The 14644-nt window shown below is 55.1% G+C and overlaps 1 protein-coding gene across 1 annotated transcript in view; it reads right to left on the bottom strand.

Annotated features, from left to right (window-relative positions):
- The window catches only part of MYO15B (myosin XVB), a gene marked incomplete at its 5' end in the record, with an annotated part of 32072 nt that overhangs the window by 7980 nt on the left and 9448 nt on the right, over positions 1-14644 (bottom strand). Inside the window, 27 exon segments of the mRNA XM_081028041.1 lie at positions 47-159; positions 622-841; positions 961-1048; positions 1129-1363; positions 1440-1547; positions 1716-1794; positions 2006-2173; positions 2275-2378; positions 2520-2618; positions 2817-2901; positions 3021-3097; positions 3206-3306; positions 3534-3695; positions 4217-4289; positions 4507-4685; positions 4772-5007; positions 5131-5226; positions 6756-6886; positions 7110-7167; positions 7480-7536; positions 8176-8269; positions 10344-10507; positions 10735-10852; positions 11264-11388; positions 11538-11583; positions 11672-11787; positions 11973-12050. Coding sequence (XP_080884167.1) covers positions 47-159; positions 622-841; positions 961-1048; positions 1129-1363; positions 1440-1547; positions 1716-1794; positions 2006-2173; positions 2275-2378; positions 2520-2618; positions 2817-2901; positions 3021-3097; positions 3206-3306; positions 3534-3695; positions 4217-4289; positions 4507-4685; positions 4772-5007; positions 5131-5226; positions 6756-6886; positions 7110-7167; positions 7480-7536; positions 8176-8269; positions 10344-10507; positions 10735-10852; positions 11264-11388; positions 11538-11583; positions 11672-11787; positions 11973-12050 — 3210 coding nt within the window.

The raw sequence follows: 14644 nt of genomic DNA, 5'->3' as shown, positions 1-14644 counted from the left end.
TCCCCAGCCCAGAGAGGTCAGGCTATGGCCTGGTCCTCATGCCCACCTCCTTGCGTAGGAACAGCTTCCAGGGCACATTGGCGTAGGAGAAGCTCACACTGCCAGAGGGCACGAGCAGCTGGGTGCAGGTCCCCTCGTCCCCCATGGGCTCCATACGGCCTGGCAGACGGAGGGGCGGGACCGTCAGGGCAAGAGCAGCCAACGTTGGAATAATGGGGGCTCGGAGAGAGAAGACCCTCACCTCCCAGCTGCCTCTGCCTCTGCTGCCTTGCTCCCACCCACAGTCCCATCTCCTGCCTCCATTTCCTGCCTTGGACTTTCCCCGCTGTCCCTGATGTTCGTGGGCCCTCCCTGACCACGTCAGCCAGGCCACTAAGTTCCTGATGGAGCTTCCAGGTCCACATCGAGGACAACACCCTGTATGTGACAGTCCCTCAGTGCCAGACAGGCTCCAGGGGTGGCCAGGCTCTGCCCTGGGCAGGAATGCGGAAGCCGCCTCACCTGCGGCTCCAAAGTCCAGAAGCCCGAGCAGCTGACCCCAGCCATGAGCGCCGAGAGGCTGCTAGGAATCTTACCCCCGTCCCAAGGAAGCTCACTGTGTGGGGATGTGGGGTTCCTTACCACGAGGCTCAGCTGAAGGGGTCCCCGGGTCCCCATGTGGAGGCAGTGGGGGCACTGGTGGAGGCAGGGGTGCCTGGGCAGTGGGTGGGGTCTGGCCAAACAGCTCCCGAAGGGGCTCTTGCTTCTTCCTGATGGAGTTGGAGGTCCCGAACCTCGATGGGGCCTTGGGTCGAGGGGCCACAGGTGGTGGGGCACCCTTCCCTGAGCTGGGGGACACCGTCTGTGGAGGCATAGGGAACACACACTGGCTGTGTCTGGGGGAAGGCCAAGTTGACCCCTGAGAGTCTTGAACTCCTGAGTCGAGAAGCCATGCCCTGGACGAGATGGGACGGGCCTCACCGAGGGGGGCGAGCGGGCACCACTGATCCCCAGCTTTGCCAGAGCCTCATCCTTAGGGTTGTTTTTCTTCAGGAGAGTTGTGGGGGGCCTCCTGAGAGAAGGAAGAGGTCAGGAGTCTCCAGAGTGACTCCCTGGGGAGCGGGCAGCGCTGGCCACCCCCAGGCCCACCTGGACGGCTGCACAGGCACAGGCACAGGGGCTGGGCGGCTCTGGTACATGCGGATGATGTTCCGTATCTCTCTGCTGGGCTCTGCCTTCCTGGATGACGGGTCGGAGCTGCGTACCATCGCAGGCCCGCCCTGCACCGCCTCCTGGGCTGGCTCAGCCTCCGCCTCCTGTGCAGCTTTGGCCCTACCTCGTGTCACTGGCTTCTTCACTACCGAGTGGGGAGGAGGGGACGGCACTGACCAGGAGGACAGGAAACACATGAGACCCTGTACAGAACCTTAAAGCCCGGCCCTCGCCCATCGCCCCGCCACCTGTGCTGGGTTCCGCCTCTTCCGGTTGCTCCTCTTCCTGCTCCTCCCCTTGGGGGATCTGCACCTTGGCCGGAGGCTTTACCATCCTCACCTTGATCTGCTGCTGCCCTGTAAGTGACCAGATGGCCCTGTCTGTCAGCCTCCACCTGGCCTGACCATCTGTGATCCTGGATAGGCCACATTGACCCAGGGGAGTAGAGTGCACGCCACTGTCCCCTGGCTAGGTTGGGGCGGTGGCCGAGTTCTGTGCAGGCCTGCCACCTCAGGCTCCCTCACCCATTTGCTGGAAATAGTCCCGTTTCTGCTGGAAGCTCTTGGGCCGCGAGGTCTCCTGTGAGGTCTCCTGTGAGGTCTCCTGCTGTCAGAAAGGGAAAGTGAGGGAGCAGCCCTGCCAGCCAAGTCACCTCTCTCACAGCGAACCCCTTGAATCCCGGGGACTGAGGCCCAATGGCATCTTTTCTGCATCTTCCCACTCCTCCCAGCCCCACAGCCCTGGAGCCTTCTGCCCTCTCCTAGGCCCCACCCTCGGCCGGGTCTCTGTTCCTCCCCCTTAGGCAGACACCCACCGGCTCCAGCTCACACTCTGGCACCTTCTGGGGGGCTGGGGACTTCTTGGGTTTGGGGGAGATGGCTGGAGTTGTGGTCGAGGAGGCAGCTCCAGGGGCCTGGGCTTGGCGCTGGCGTGTCTGCTGTTCCAGGGATAGGCTCATGGCCTGGGCAGTCATCTGCTGGGCCTGTAGGGGGAGGGCCAGTAGGTGGGCCAGTAAGAGCTGTCCTGGCCCTGCCCCACAGACCTGTCCCTGCTAGGCAATCCAGGGGCCCTGCCCACCCTCACCAGGATCAGCGCCTGCTGGTTGATGAAATTCTGCTGCTGGGTCGCCAGCTGCCTTGCGTCCACGCTGGAAAGCAGGGGCTGTGGCTGTGGCGGCACCACCATAGCTGCAAGTGTGGCAGATGGGCAGGGCAGGTGAACACCAAGTTCGCAGCCCTCTGCCCATTGTGCCCTCTGGGCCCCTAGCAGGATCCTCTCTCCTCCTGTCCCTCCCTGAGAAGGGACCCAGTGCCCCAGCGCAGGCTTACGTGGCATGGCAGGGACTGCGCCCATCGCTGGCATCATGGGCATGGGTGCTGGCATCATGGCTGGCTGGTATCCAGGCATCTGCATCATTCCTGGGTACACTGAGGGAACAGGGCCCTCCCAGGTCATCCCTACCTGGGGCCACAAACTGCCTCCCTCCAGCCCCAGGCAAAGAAAAGAGTATGGGCCACCGGGGTGCAGGCTGGAGCTCTGACCCCAGCCCTGGGGCTTCCCAGGCCATGCCTACCTATGCTGCTGGGCCAGGGAGAGCAGGGGTGGGTGTTTGGACCTGCACTCACCCATGGGGTAGCTGCCTTGCTGCATGGGCCCGATGGCGCCCCCACCCTTCATTCGGCTATTCAGAGCCCAGCCTTGCTCCAGATCCTGAAGGGACAAAAGTCACAGGTCACAGGGTCAGAGCTAGAGGCCTAGGAGAGATGGGAAGGGCAGCAGAGCCCCAGTGGGGTAGGGGCAGGGGTGGGGTGTATGTGTAGGACACTTACCCTGAGGCCTGGGGAGAGGACTGGCTCGAAGAGGTGGTCCAGGAAGCCATCCAGGCTCCCTGAAGTCTGGGACTCACCTGTGGGACCAGAGGAGGGTCAGTGTCACCCACCTTGGGCATGGGGCTCCCTGTAACCCCTCACTCCCAGCATTCTGCCAACCTCAGTGTGTCCACTCCCAGCCTTACCTGTGTGGCTCCTGCTGGGCAATGGTGGGGCTGGACCTGGAGGGGGACCTGGGGGCAGTGAGGGGGCCTGGACACCAGGGGCGGGGGGGATATCTTCAGCTCTGTAGGAGACAGTGGGTCCAGCTGAAGGGGGTTACCTTGGCTGGGGGCAGTGCCCAGGCTGAGGCAAAGTGTAGAAGCTTCTGTGGGGTTGTCCCTTGGGGGTAGGGGGCTGGGCCTGTGGCAGCAGCTATAAACCCCAGGGTATGATAGGGTGGCTGCGGGGGTCACCTACATCAGGATAGGGACAGGAGCAGGCTGGGGACAGGGGTGCTGGGGCAGCACCTACAAGCTTCGGGGGGCAATGGGGTAGCTTCGGGGACCAGCCAGGTCCCCAAGGTCCTCGGTCTGGCCGATGAGGTCCAACACGAAGTCACAGCCAGCCAAGTCCTGCCAGGAGTCCCTGGAGTGCAGTGACACAGACCAGCCACGGGGGGGCCCCTCCAGGCCTCTGAGTGGGACAGAGGAATGCAGTAGGGGAGTCATCAGCCAGACATGACCATCCCAAAAGGGCAAGGGGGAGGGGGCTGTGGAAGGGGATGGGAACCTGAGTGAGGAACCCAGTTTTGCTCAGACAGCTTTCCTTATCTGCAACTCACAACCCTCCTACTTACACATCAGCTCTGATACTCACATTTATTTGTTCACCTATTTAATTAGAATCTGATTAAATAGAATTAGAAGTCTATTTAATTAGAATTAGAACCATAGGTATAATCTCCATTCTTGCTCCCCATCTTGAATTTACTCCTGGACGCTGCCCACTAACCCCCATACCCCACTCCTGGGGGAGCAGGCTTTGGCCCTAGGCCTTGAGGAGCAGCTGCAGAAGGTGCTTGGTGGGAGAGTGGGCTGGGGGGGTCAGGATGTGCTTGGTGGGAGAGTGGGCTGGGGGGCTTGGTGAGGACTCAGGAGGAGGACGGGACAATGATCAGTGTTGGCCACACTCCCCCCAGCTCCAGGCCCCCATACCGGTTCTGTAGAATCCACCCGGCAAACTGCTCCCCCGTTGTCCAGGACTCCACCTCGGCCGAATAGCATTCTTCTGTGGGGATGCAGGGTGGGGCCAAGAGTGAGAGACAGCAGGGTCCACCCAGAAGGGAAGGGGCTGCTATCCCCATGGGGGTTCCAAAGGCAGGATAGAAGGGAGATCAGGGTCACAGGGTGTGAAGCAGGAAGGGGGTCCAGGGAGGATGAGGGGGTGGCTGGCTCCCACTGTGTTGGGCCTGGGGAGTCCTGAGGAAGAGGCAGGTATCAATCACCATTGAAAGTGAATACGTCCAGTGCCATTCTGCCCCGCCGCCATCCTGCCGTCCACTCGAGCTGGGTGGGCGGGTGGGCCCGTGTGATCTCAGGGGCCAGCCGCGCCTGCTCTAGAGCCCCTAGCAGCTTGTGCTGGCACAGTGCTGCCATGCCTCTGGGGGCCTGGTCAGACACAAATCTGCAGAGGAGAAGCACAGGGCTGTTGTGAGGACGAGGTGGCCCGCTGACCCCACCCACTGGGCTTCCAGCCACCATGCCCCTTACTTGAGCAGTGGCTTCTGCAGGGTGGGCATTGGAGGGAAGGCGCTGAGCAGGACGGCCATGAGGGCCCAGCCGCGCTGGCTCTGCTGCTCGTCCGTGTTGTGCCAGAGCTGGGCCACAAGCTGGCTGAAAAGTTCGTCCCGCAGCGCTGGCCGGTGCTGCCCCTGCCTCACCAGGTATGTGCCCATGGTCTGCTCCTGCCAAGACTGCAAGGACCCATCCCCCAGGAGCCGCAGCATCTGTAGAACAAAGCGGGGCAAGGGCAGGACATTTGGGGGCCCCATGGTCCCAGCCAACACCCAGGAGCCAGGGTCCAGCTCCTGAACGGGCCCACCCTGTCCCCTCCCTGATGTGTCACTCACCACCTTGTTAATATCCAGGACATGCTGAGGGTTCTCACCGTCCAGCCGGGTCAGGGGCGTGGCCAGCAGCTGCCCAGGGCTGGGTAGGGATGGCTCCTGCAAGGAAGGAGGGTGACACAGCGTCTGATCAGGGACTGGTCTGTGATGACCTACTAGATACAGTCCCAGGGGAGCCCACGGAAACATCACCCTGGGAGTGAGAGGGACGGGCCTGGAAAACCATCAGAAAAACGCAGCTTAATTGCTTGCTCTGATTAGAAAATTGATGCCCACGCATGCAGAAAACACGGAAAAGTATAATGAATAAAACCCACCACTAACACTCCACCGCCAGGTACAACACAGTTAGATTTTAGCCTTTCTCTTTCTAGTTCTACTTTCTCTGTACAGATACATGCGTCCCCACCCCCCATTGTTTTTAACAAAATTGGGATCATACTCTGCAGTTTTTTTCCCCCCTTCTTCCACCTGCCACCCCGAAAATCTGGTTCAAGCCGTTGTTTCTCAGTCTAGTTGTGTAGGACACAGCTCCCTGGCCCACGCTGGTATTAGGAGCCTTGCGCTCCCTCCCCACCCCCGACTGAGGCAGTCGGTTGCCAGTCATCGGTCGGCCGCTCATAGCAGCTCACGGCACCTCTCACCAGCTGCCAGCCACTCACACTGGCCACTGGCCGCTCCTGGCAGCACAGCAGCCCGCGCAGCAGCCCTCGGCTGCTCACGGCAGCCCAGCTCCAGGGAGAGCCATTGTTCACAATCTTAGCTGTGGAGGGTGCAACTCACTGGCCCATGTGAGAATCGAACCGGCGACCTCAGCATTAGGAGCACTGCGCTCCAACCACCTAAGCCACTGAGTCAGCCTTCTTTGTGCAGTTTTGACTCCTTATATCCAACACTGAGCCTGGACAGTGTCCCTGGTCATTGCACAGGCTTTAAACACTGAGCCTGGACAGTGGCCCTGGTCCACAGGCTTTAAACACTGAGCCTGGACAGTGGCCCTGGTCATTGCGCAGGCTTTAAACACTGAGCCTAGACAGTGGCCCTGGTCCGCAGGCTTTAAACACTGAGCCTGGACATTGGCCCTGGTCCGCAGGCTTTAAACACTGAGCCTGGACAGTGGCCCTGGTCATTGCACAGGCTTTAAACACTGAGCCTGGACAGTGGCCCTGGTCCGCAGGCTTTAAACACTGAGCCTGGACAGTGACCCTGGTCCGCAGGCTTTAAACACTGAGCCTGGACAGTGGCCATGGTCCGCAGGCTTTAAACACTGAGCCTGGACAGTGGCCCTGGTCATTGCGCAGGCTCTAAACACTGAGCCTGGACAGTGTCCCTGGTCCGCAGGCTTTAAACACTGAGCCTGGACAGTGGCCCTGGTCCGCAGGCTTTAACGACATTACTTCAATGGCAGAGCAATACCATCTGGTGTGTAGCGTCGCGGATCTAACACCTGAGAGTGAGTCGTTTATATTTAATGGACATTTTCCGAGCAATGCAGCCGTATCCACAGCCTCCGTGACAGGAGAGGGAGGAAGGAGGGGGAAGATAGAGGAATAGACAGCTTCTGCCTGGTGGAGACTAACTCCTGAGGTGAGGGTCAGCCAGGAAGAGCGGAAGCTTGGTAAGCCTACCTGAAAGCTGCTGGAGATGAAGCTGGAGAAGGGGAACTGGTCGATATCTGGGGGGAGAGTCAGGCTGGGCCGAGCAGGAACTTCCGGGGGCATGGCCTCGGTGATGCTCTGGGCCAGGGTCTGCTGACGGCCTGGGGACAGCCAGAGGCAGCCCAGAAATGCCCAGGTGAGGCACCTGACTCTGGTACTGCCTCTAGCCATCACCACCAGCTCCCAGCCCCATGCAGAGGGAGCCGGGCAGTGAGCTCAGGAGAGCCCAGAGCATCAGAGGGAGGGACCACAGGGACAGACCCTCTGCACAGTAGAGGGACTGGGGGAGGGGTCATGGCAAGAGCGATACCAGTCAAGACTCACCTTCTGCTGCCCTCAGCATGACGGCCAGCTCAGCCGGGATCTCCAGGCGGCCCAGCTCCTGGCAGGGTGGAGCAAGTGACCAGGTACTGAGCGAGGGGCACAGGCACCCAATGTCCCTCCTTATCCCAGGCCTATAAACATCCCCTCCGAAGACCAAGGATTCTGACCCCGGACAGCCATACAAAGAGGGCCCCAGGAGCCCTCAGAGGGAAACCAAGGTCACCCAGGTCTCTTCTCAGTGGGCACAACAGATGTCCCCGAGGGACAGGACCCATGCCAGCACCCCTGGGGCGCCATGCTCCCCCTCAAGCTGTGCCCAGTTCAGCAGGTTCATAACCCAGTGACACCCTCTAGCTTCTAGGCCACCTACCATGCTTGATGTGTTCTCGGAGGTCCTGCCGCCGTGCCAGCCACGCCAATGCCCAAGCTGTCAGGGGAGACACAAGAAGAACTGAGCCACCATGAGCCTCCTGGTGGCCCCTGCCCAGCTTGGCAGTTCAGCTGTCCCTTCCTGCCCCCTAGAGACCCCGACACCAGCAGAGGAACGAGCAGACCCAGAGGGGCCAACTGCCTGTCACCAGCCCTCAGAACCCTCACCAGCCTTAGCGCTGTGGGCCTCACTGCCTGTCTGCCAGGGCACTATGAAGAGAACAGGATGACGGGAAGGAATGGTCCCAGGGGACAAAGTCCAGCCAGGGAGCTCCCGCGACAGAGACGGGGGCAGTATGTGGGCACTGACCTTTGAGCTGCTTTATGGCCCTCAAATTAGTCATCGCGTAAGAGAAGGAAGCAGGTGTGCCCCACGGAAGGGCTGGAGGGGATGGGAAGATACCTTAGGCTGGAGGGAACAATGGGTCCGGGGTACAGGCAGGGATGAAGGAAGGCAATGATCTCCTGGACGCCCCAGCCTACTCTGTCCAGGCAGACAAAAGTGGGAATTGCTCAACCAGCAATGGTCTCTGAGACCTTGACCTTGTGTGGTTGAGCCAGGAGGGTGGATGCTGTCAGAGTTTGGCCAGCTTGGCCAGCAAGGTGCCTGAGCAGGAGCCCCACCCAAACACCTCACCTGCAGTCTCTGCCGTCTCCAGATCAGGGGCCGGGCCACCAGTAGGATGGTGTTCAGCTGTCCCAGAGCTGCCCGCCGCCGGAGGTACCGCTTCCTGAAAGCCAGGAAGGAGAGTGGGGAGGCGTCCAAACTTACCTTCAGTACCTGAATCCTCCAAGCCAAGAATGTAAAAACTGACCCCAGGCCAGTGAAGTCCCTAGGTGCTTCACGGAAGCAAAAAGAACAGGGCAGGACACTTTGAAAGAACAGGTCAACTGAGAAGCTGTTTGGTAGAGGGGATTGAGATCTCAGACTCTGGAACTGCCTATCTGGGGCCATCCTTCTCCTATTCAGTCACAGTGGTCTTGGATAAGTTACTTTACCTCTCTGGGTTTTTAGTTTTGTTATCTGTGAAAATGAGAATTTTTCTAATACCTGCCCCATGATAAGATTAGATGAATTAATAGACGATAAGTGTTCAGAATAGTCTGGCATGTTATTATTTAAGAAGCAGAACTTGTAAAAATGAAAAACATGACATCACTAAAAATCTAATAGGAAATCCTGGAAGGAACAACATTCAGATAAAATGTCTTTGAGAATTTTCCAGATGTAGGAAAGCCCAGACTCCTCAATGAAGGAGCCCGAGTGGGATAAAGATTTAAAAATAAGTCTACAGCTTTTGTGCATCAAAGGACATTATCCTTTGTGAAAAGACAACCCATAGAATGGGAGGCCATTTGCAAATCACATATTGAATAAGGATTAATGTGCATAATATATAAAGAACTCCCACAACTCAACAACAAAAAGACAAATAACCCAATTAAAAAGCAGAAAGCAGGCAGAGGACTTGAATAGATACTTCTCCAAAAATACACAAATAGCCCATAAGCACATGAAAAGGTGCTCCACCATCATTAGTCATTAGGGAAATACAAATCAAAACCACAGTGAGAAGCCACTTCACACCCACTGGGATGGCTGGAATTAAAAATGTGGAAACTAAGTGTTGGCAAGGATGTAGAGTAAGTGGAACCCTCACGCACCGATAGTTCCTCAAAAAGCGACGTAAACATAGATTTACCATATGACCCAGCAATTCCACTCTTCGTATAGACCTCAAAAAATTGAAAGCGGAGACTGAAACACCTACTTGCACGCTCGTGTTCATAGCAGCGTCATTCACAATAGCCAAAAGATGGAAACCACCCAACTGTGCCTGACGGATGGATGGATAAACAAAACGTGGTCTGTCCATACAATGGAACAGTATTCAGCCTTTTAAAAGAAAGGAGTTTCTGATCCATGCTGCAACGTGCATGAACCCTGAAAACATTCTGCTCAGTGCAATAAGCCAGACATAAGAGAAAATATCGTATGAGTTGACTTACACAAGTATCTAGAACAGGCAGATTCACAGTCACAGAAAGACGATTGGAGGTTATCACGGGGGAATAGGATAAGCTAGTAGGGAAGGGAGAGTGGGAATTATTGCTTAATGGGGACAGAGTTTCTGTTGGAGACAAATACATTTGGAAATAGGTAGTGGTGATGGGTGAAGGCCCTCTCCAGAGCCTTCCCTGGTCCAGAGCACTGCCCTCACTTGTTCTCAGAGCTTTGGGGGTAGCCAAGGGTCCCCAGACAGGCGGTTTACTGTCTGCATCTGACTCCCCGGCTAGCATTGGAGACCCTATCTCTGCGTTCATCCCTAGGTCCTCAGTCTGGCCCAGGGTAAATAGAGGTCAATCAATAGCTGTTGGATGAATGAACTAAGACAGGCTGTGAAGGGTGCCTGGGAGTTGACAAGGTAACAACAGGGAGGGAAGTGTTATAGGACCTGGAAGTCCAAAGAGCCTGGAGTGTAACAGTCTGGCCAAAATCCAAGGCAGGGACTCATGCTTTTAAAAGATCATTCCTGCTGCAGAATGACAAAGAGACCTGGCCAGACCAGAAAAAAGAACACTCAAGGAGTCAAGACCGCAGCTTTGGGTGTCCTCACCAGATCATGAGCTTCCCGTGACAGGGGGTCTTCAAGCAGACTGCATGGGTAGGGGCAGGATGCTGTCAAGGACAGTCCAGTGACAATGGGATGGCACTGGGGCAGGCAGACTTGCTTGAGACCTTATGTCTCCCCAACCCTGCCCCACCACCTGAGGAGGCCCAGGCCTCACCCCACCCCTGCAGACCTGGCCTGGAGCCCCCGCACACGGGCCTGCATCCGAGGCAGGAGGCGGAGGCGCTGGCGGGAGATGCAGGCAAGGAGGCCGCGATGCAGGGTAAGCAGCGCCTGGGAACGCCGCTGGGCCCGGTGCTGCTCAAGCTGCTGCCAGCCCGGCTCTTGCAGCAGGATCTGGGGGCAGAGGCAGGCCAGGTGTGGGTGCCAGGGGGCCAGGGCCCACCCTGCTCTTCTCCTGAAGCCTCAGCCCCCTCCCTTCCAGCCAAATCATCCCTTCTCCTGGGGTGCCCAGGACACCTTCCACACTCCATCTCCCCCTCACCCAGAATGAACACCAAATCCTGAGTTTGTCCCAGAACGCTGCTCTCCCATCATGTCTGCCCCTCTGCACACACACACACCTGGGTGGATCCAAGGTGACAGAGGGGTGACTCAGCTCCCAGCACCTCGCTCAGGATGGTGCCACACTTCTCCCGGTCAGAGAGCTCTCCCTGCCCCTCTGTCCCCAGGGTCCGGAACCTGCCCCGAGGACAGAGTCAAGGTTGAAACAAGCACAGTGTAAACCTCCCTCCAACACTTGATACCCCAGGACCGTCGATGTCTATTCAGTCTCTAAGTCATTCAACAATAATTTGGAAAGCACCTATTATGTGTTAGTCACCCAGGAGAGTTTTGCTGAAAGGAGGAGGCGCAGTGAACAGAGAGAGAGATGGAGGGAGAGAAGGAGAGAGAGAGAGAGAGAGAGAGAGAGAGAGAGAGAGAGAGAGAATGAGAGGAAGGGTTGGATGCTAGGCCCAGGGCCTCTGGGAAAGTGGGTCTGCCTCCACCCTGAAGGAAGCCCAGGTCTACCAGTCTCTGCAGGGGGCCTTCTTCATGAGTCCTGTCCCTGAGGTGTGTGGGCCCTTGGCTGCCCCCATCCTGGAGCCTTACCTGGCCAGGAAGGCCTGGAAGGGTACCCGCACTGGGAAGTTGGCGCTGCGGGTACAGACAGTCTCCAGGACACCTGCCTGGCGCAGCTGCTCTGCCACGTGTCCCACATCAAAGAGGCCTGGAAACTGTGGCCATGGGACAGAGCAATGACAGCTGGAGGCAAGGGCTTAAAGTTGTGGGGAAAGCAGGACAGGGCACAAGCAGGGAGGAGACGGGCTGAGAAGGGCAGGGCAGGGGTGGGAGGGCTCTGCGCCCAGGAGCTGGGGCAGCTCACCTTGCCAGGGTTGGGGTTGAGGCACTGGATGAAGTAGACACGGCTTCTGACGGGTGGAAGGAGGGCGTCACTTGGGCACAGATCAGCCACCCATCCAATTCCCTGCCATTGGGTGTGGGGGGCATTGCTCTCACCTGCCCAGCCTGGCTAGAAGGTCGTCGAGGGACTGCTGGAAGCGAGAGACCAGTGTGGGTTTGCCTTGCCCGCCCCCAGCCTGGGGCTCTGCCTCCTGGAACAGGCTGCCCACTAGCTGTGGGGAGAGAGGGGCGGAGCCAGCTCACCTACCTGGCCTGTCCATAGCCCTGCCTGCTGTCCACCCCAGGGAGCCAGGGAGCTGGAGGGCGAGCCCTTTGAGCAACAGTGTCCAGGCAAGAAAGGCAGGATGGGGAGAGAGAGTGTGGAGAGATGGGGACCCAAGAAGGGCTGCAGGGTGACCTGGAGCTGGCTTTGGGCAAGCATTTCCACCACAGCAGGGTCAAGGTCATCCCGGTTTCTGTTTAAAAACTTGTGAACCTGCAAGAGACAATGTGGGGAGGGGAGGGAAAGCCAAGGAGGGGAAGGCTGGGTGCGGGGGTTGGTCCCCTTGTGAAATAATCCAGCCTCTCCCCTCCGAGTTATAAGGACACCTTTGTCTCTCCAACTAATGGTGCTGGGAAAACTGGAAATCCACATGCAAGAGTGAAGTTGGACCCTTACCTCACACCATATCTAAAAATTAACTCAAAATGAATGGATTAAAGACCTAAATGTAAGGAACTATAAAATGCTTAAAAGAAAACATAAGGAGAAAGCTTTACGACATCGGACTTGGCAATGATTTCCTGAATATGACACCAAAAGCACAGGCAACAAAAGAAAAAAAATAGATAAACTGGATTTAAACCCAAATTAAACACTTTTGTGCATCAAAAGACACCAGTAAGAGAGTGAAAAGGTGGCCGCCCGAGGCCGGCGGAACCATGGGCATCGAGACCCTGCCACTGCCACCAGGGCCCAGGAAGAGAAGTTAAGCTTCTAGAGAAACCTATTGGACAATCTCCACAGCAGATGGCCTACAAAAGATGGGTGACACTGAGCTTCCTACGTAACTTGAACCAGTCAAGTAGACTAGCCCAACAAGCTGAGTCAGGATGAGGTTTGTCAGATGACACTGTCACCATGGCTGCTAAGAGTATGATGGAAGAACACCCACTGAATCCCACTGAAAAGGACATAGAATGTGAGTGTTAAGTAAAAACATATCCTCTGCATTTCAGATTTTAAAAATCTTCTCAAATAAGCTATGTTTATATTACCAAAGAGAGAGAGAGGGAGGGAAGGAGAGAGAGAGAGAGCCCACAGAATAGGAAAAAGTATCACATATCAGATAAGAAATTCCTATGACTCAACAAGGAAAAAACAAACAACTCAATTCAAAAATGGGCAAAAGACTTGAATAGGCATTTCCCCAAAGCTATACAAATGGCCACGAAGCACATGAAAAGATTCTCAGCATTACTAATCATTAGGGAGATGTAAATCAAAACCACAATGAGACACCACACTCACCAAGTGGCTAGAATTAAAAACAAAAAACAAACTGTAAAATAACAAGTATTGGCAAGGATGTAGAGAAACTGGAACGCTCTCACACTGCTGGTAGGGGTGTAAAATAGTGCAGCCAATGAAAAAAACAGTTTGGTGTTTCTTCAAAAAGCTAAACGTAGAGTTATCTTTTGACCCAGCAATTCTACTTCTAGACACGAGTAGACACCCGAAAGAGTTGAAAGCAGAGACTCAGATACTTGTGCACCCGTGTTCATAGCAGCATTATTCACAAGAGCCAAAAGGTGGAAACGACCCAAGTGTCCATCGATGGAAGAATGGTAAATAAAATGTACTCCATCCATACAATGGAGTATTATTCAGACATAAAAGGAAGGATTTTTACAACATGGGTGAACCCTTGAAACACAGTTAGTGTCAAAAGTCAGCACAATAGAATTGTGTGTGTGTGTGTTATGATTCCACTTAGAATAGGCAAATTTACAGAGACAGAAAGTGGATTAGACATTACCAGGGGCAGGGGGAAAGGAGAATGGGGAATTAGTGTTTCAATGGGGACAGAGTTTCTGTTTGGGATGATGAAAAAGTTCTAGAAATAGATAGTGGTGATGGTTACCAACACTGTAAATGTACATAAAGCCACTGAATTGTACACTTAAAAATGGTTAACATGGTAAATTTTATGTTTTGTATATTTGGCCACATTTTTAAGGCCACCTTTGCCTAGTTTCTTTACATACTCTTGGGTCTGTTGGGGGCTTTCAATTTTGTTCCATTGATGGGTCTGTTCCTTACCAATACCTTATCAATACCCTTTTAATTACCAGAGCTTTAAAACATGGTTTTATATCCGGTAGAGCAAATTCCTCCACAATCTTTTGCTTTTCAATATTTTATTGTCTATTCATGTATTTCTTTTCCAGATAATACTTCAGAATAATTTCCTCAAAACCCATTCCTCCTCCTCCTCCCATAAAACCCCCATCAGGGTATTGTTTGGAATTGTATCACTTTTCTAGATCACCTGGGAAAGAGTGAACAGCATTAGGCGTCCCAACATGAACGTGGTTTGTCCCTCCATTTTTAAGTCTTCTTTTGTGACCTTCAATACAGTTTCATAGTCTTTTTTATTCAATCTCCTTGTTTTGTTTTTCTTTTTTTTTCTTTTAATGTGATTTCTTTTCTTTTCTTTTTTTTTTTTTAAGATCTAATTGCCATATACCCGTTTTGTTTCTTGTTTGGGTAACTCCTGGATAGTTTTTGTTTGTTTGTTTGTTTCCTTCTACAGTTAGAGCACATTGCCTCCTCCAGGAAGCCTTACATGACTTCCCCCACCTGAAACCAGTCACAGGGTCCTACTCTATACCAGGCCCCCTGCCCTCAGAGCCTCTCCTCTTAGGTAGGTGTGCAGTGGCTGGGAAAGCCCCTTCAGTGAGCACATAGTATGTGCCAGGTCCCTGTCCGGCCACTTTCAGGTTATTATTGCATTTAACCTATGCAATCTGTAGGACAGATTCCCACTCCCATTTTACAGGTGAGGAAACGGAGGCTCAGAAGGAGAG

This window comes from Rhinolophus hipposideros, assembly GCF_964194185.1.
Source record: "Rhinolophus hipposideros genome assembly, chromosome: 20".
In the NCBI taxonomy this organism is placed as follows: domain Eukaryota; kingdom Metazoa; phylum Chordata; class Mammalia; order Chiroptera; family Rhinolophidae; genus Rhinolophus; species Rhinolophus hipposideros.
Note: the sequence above shows the minus strand (reverse complement) of the source record. Positions and strands in the feature narration are given on the sequence as shown.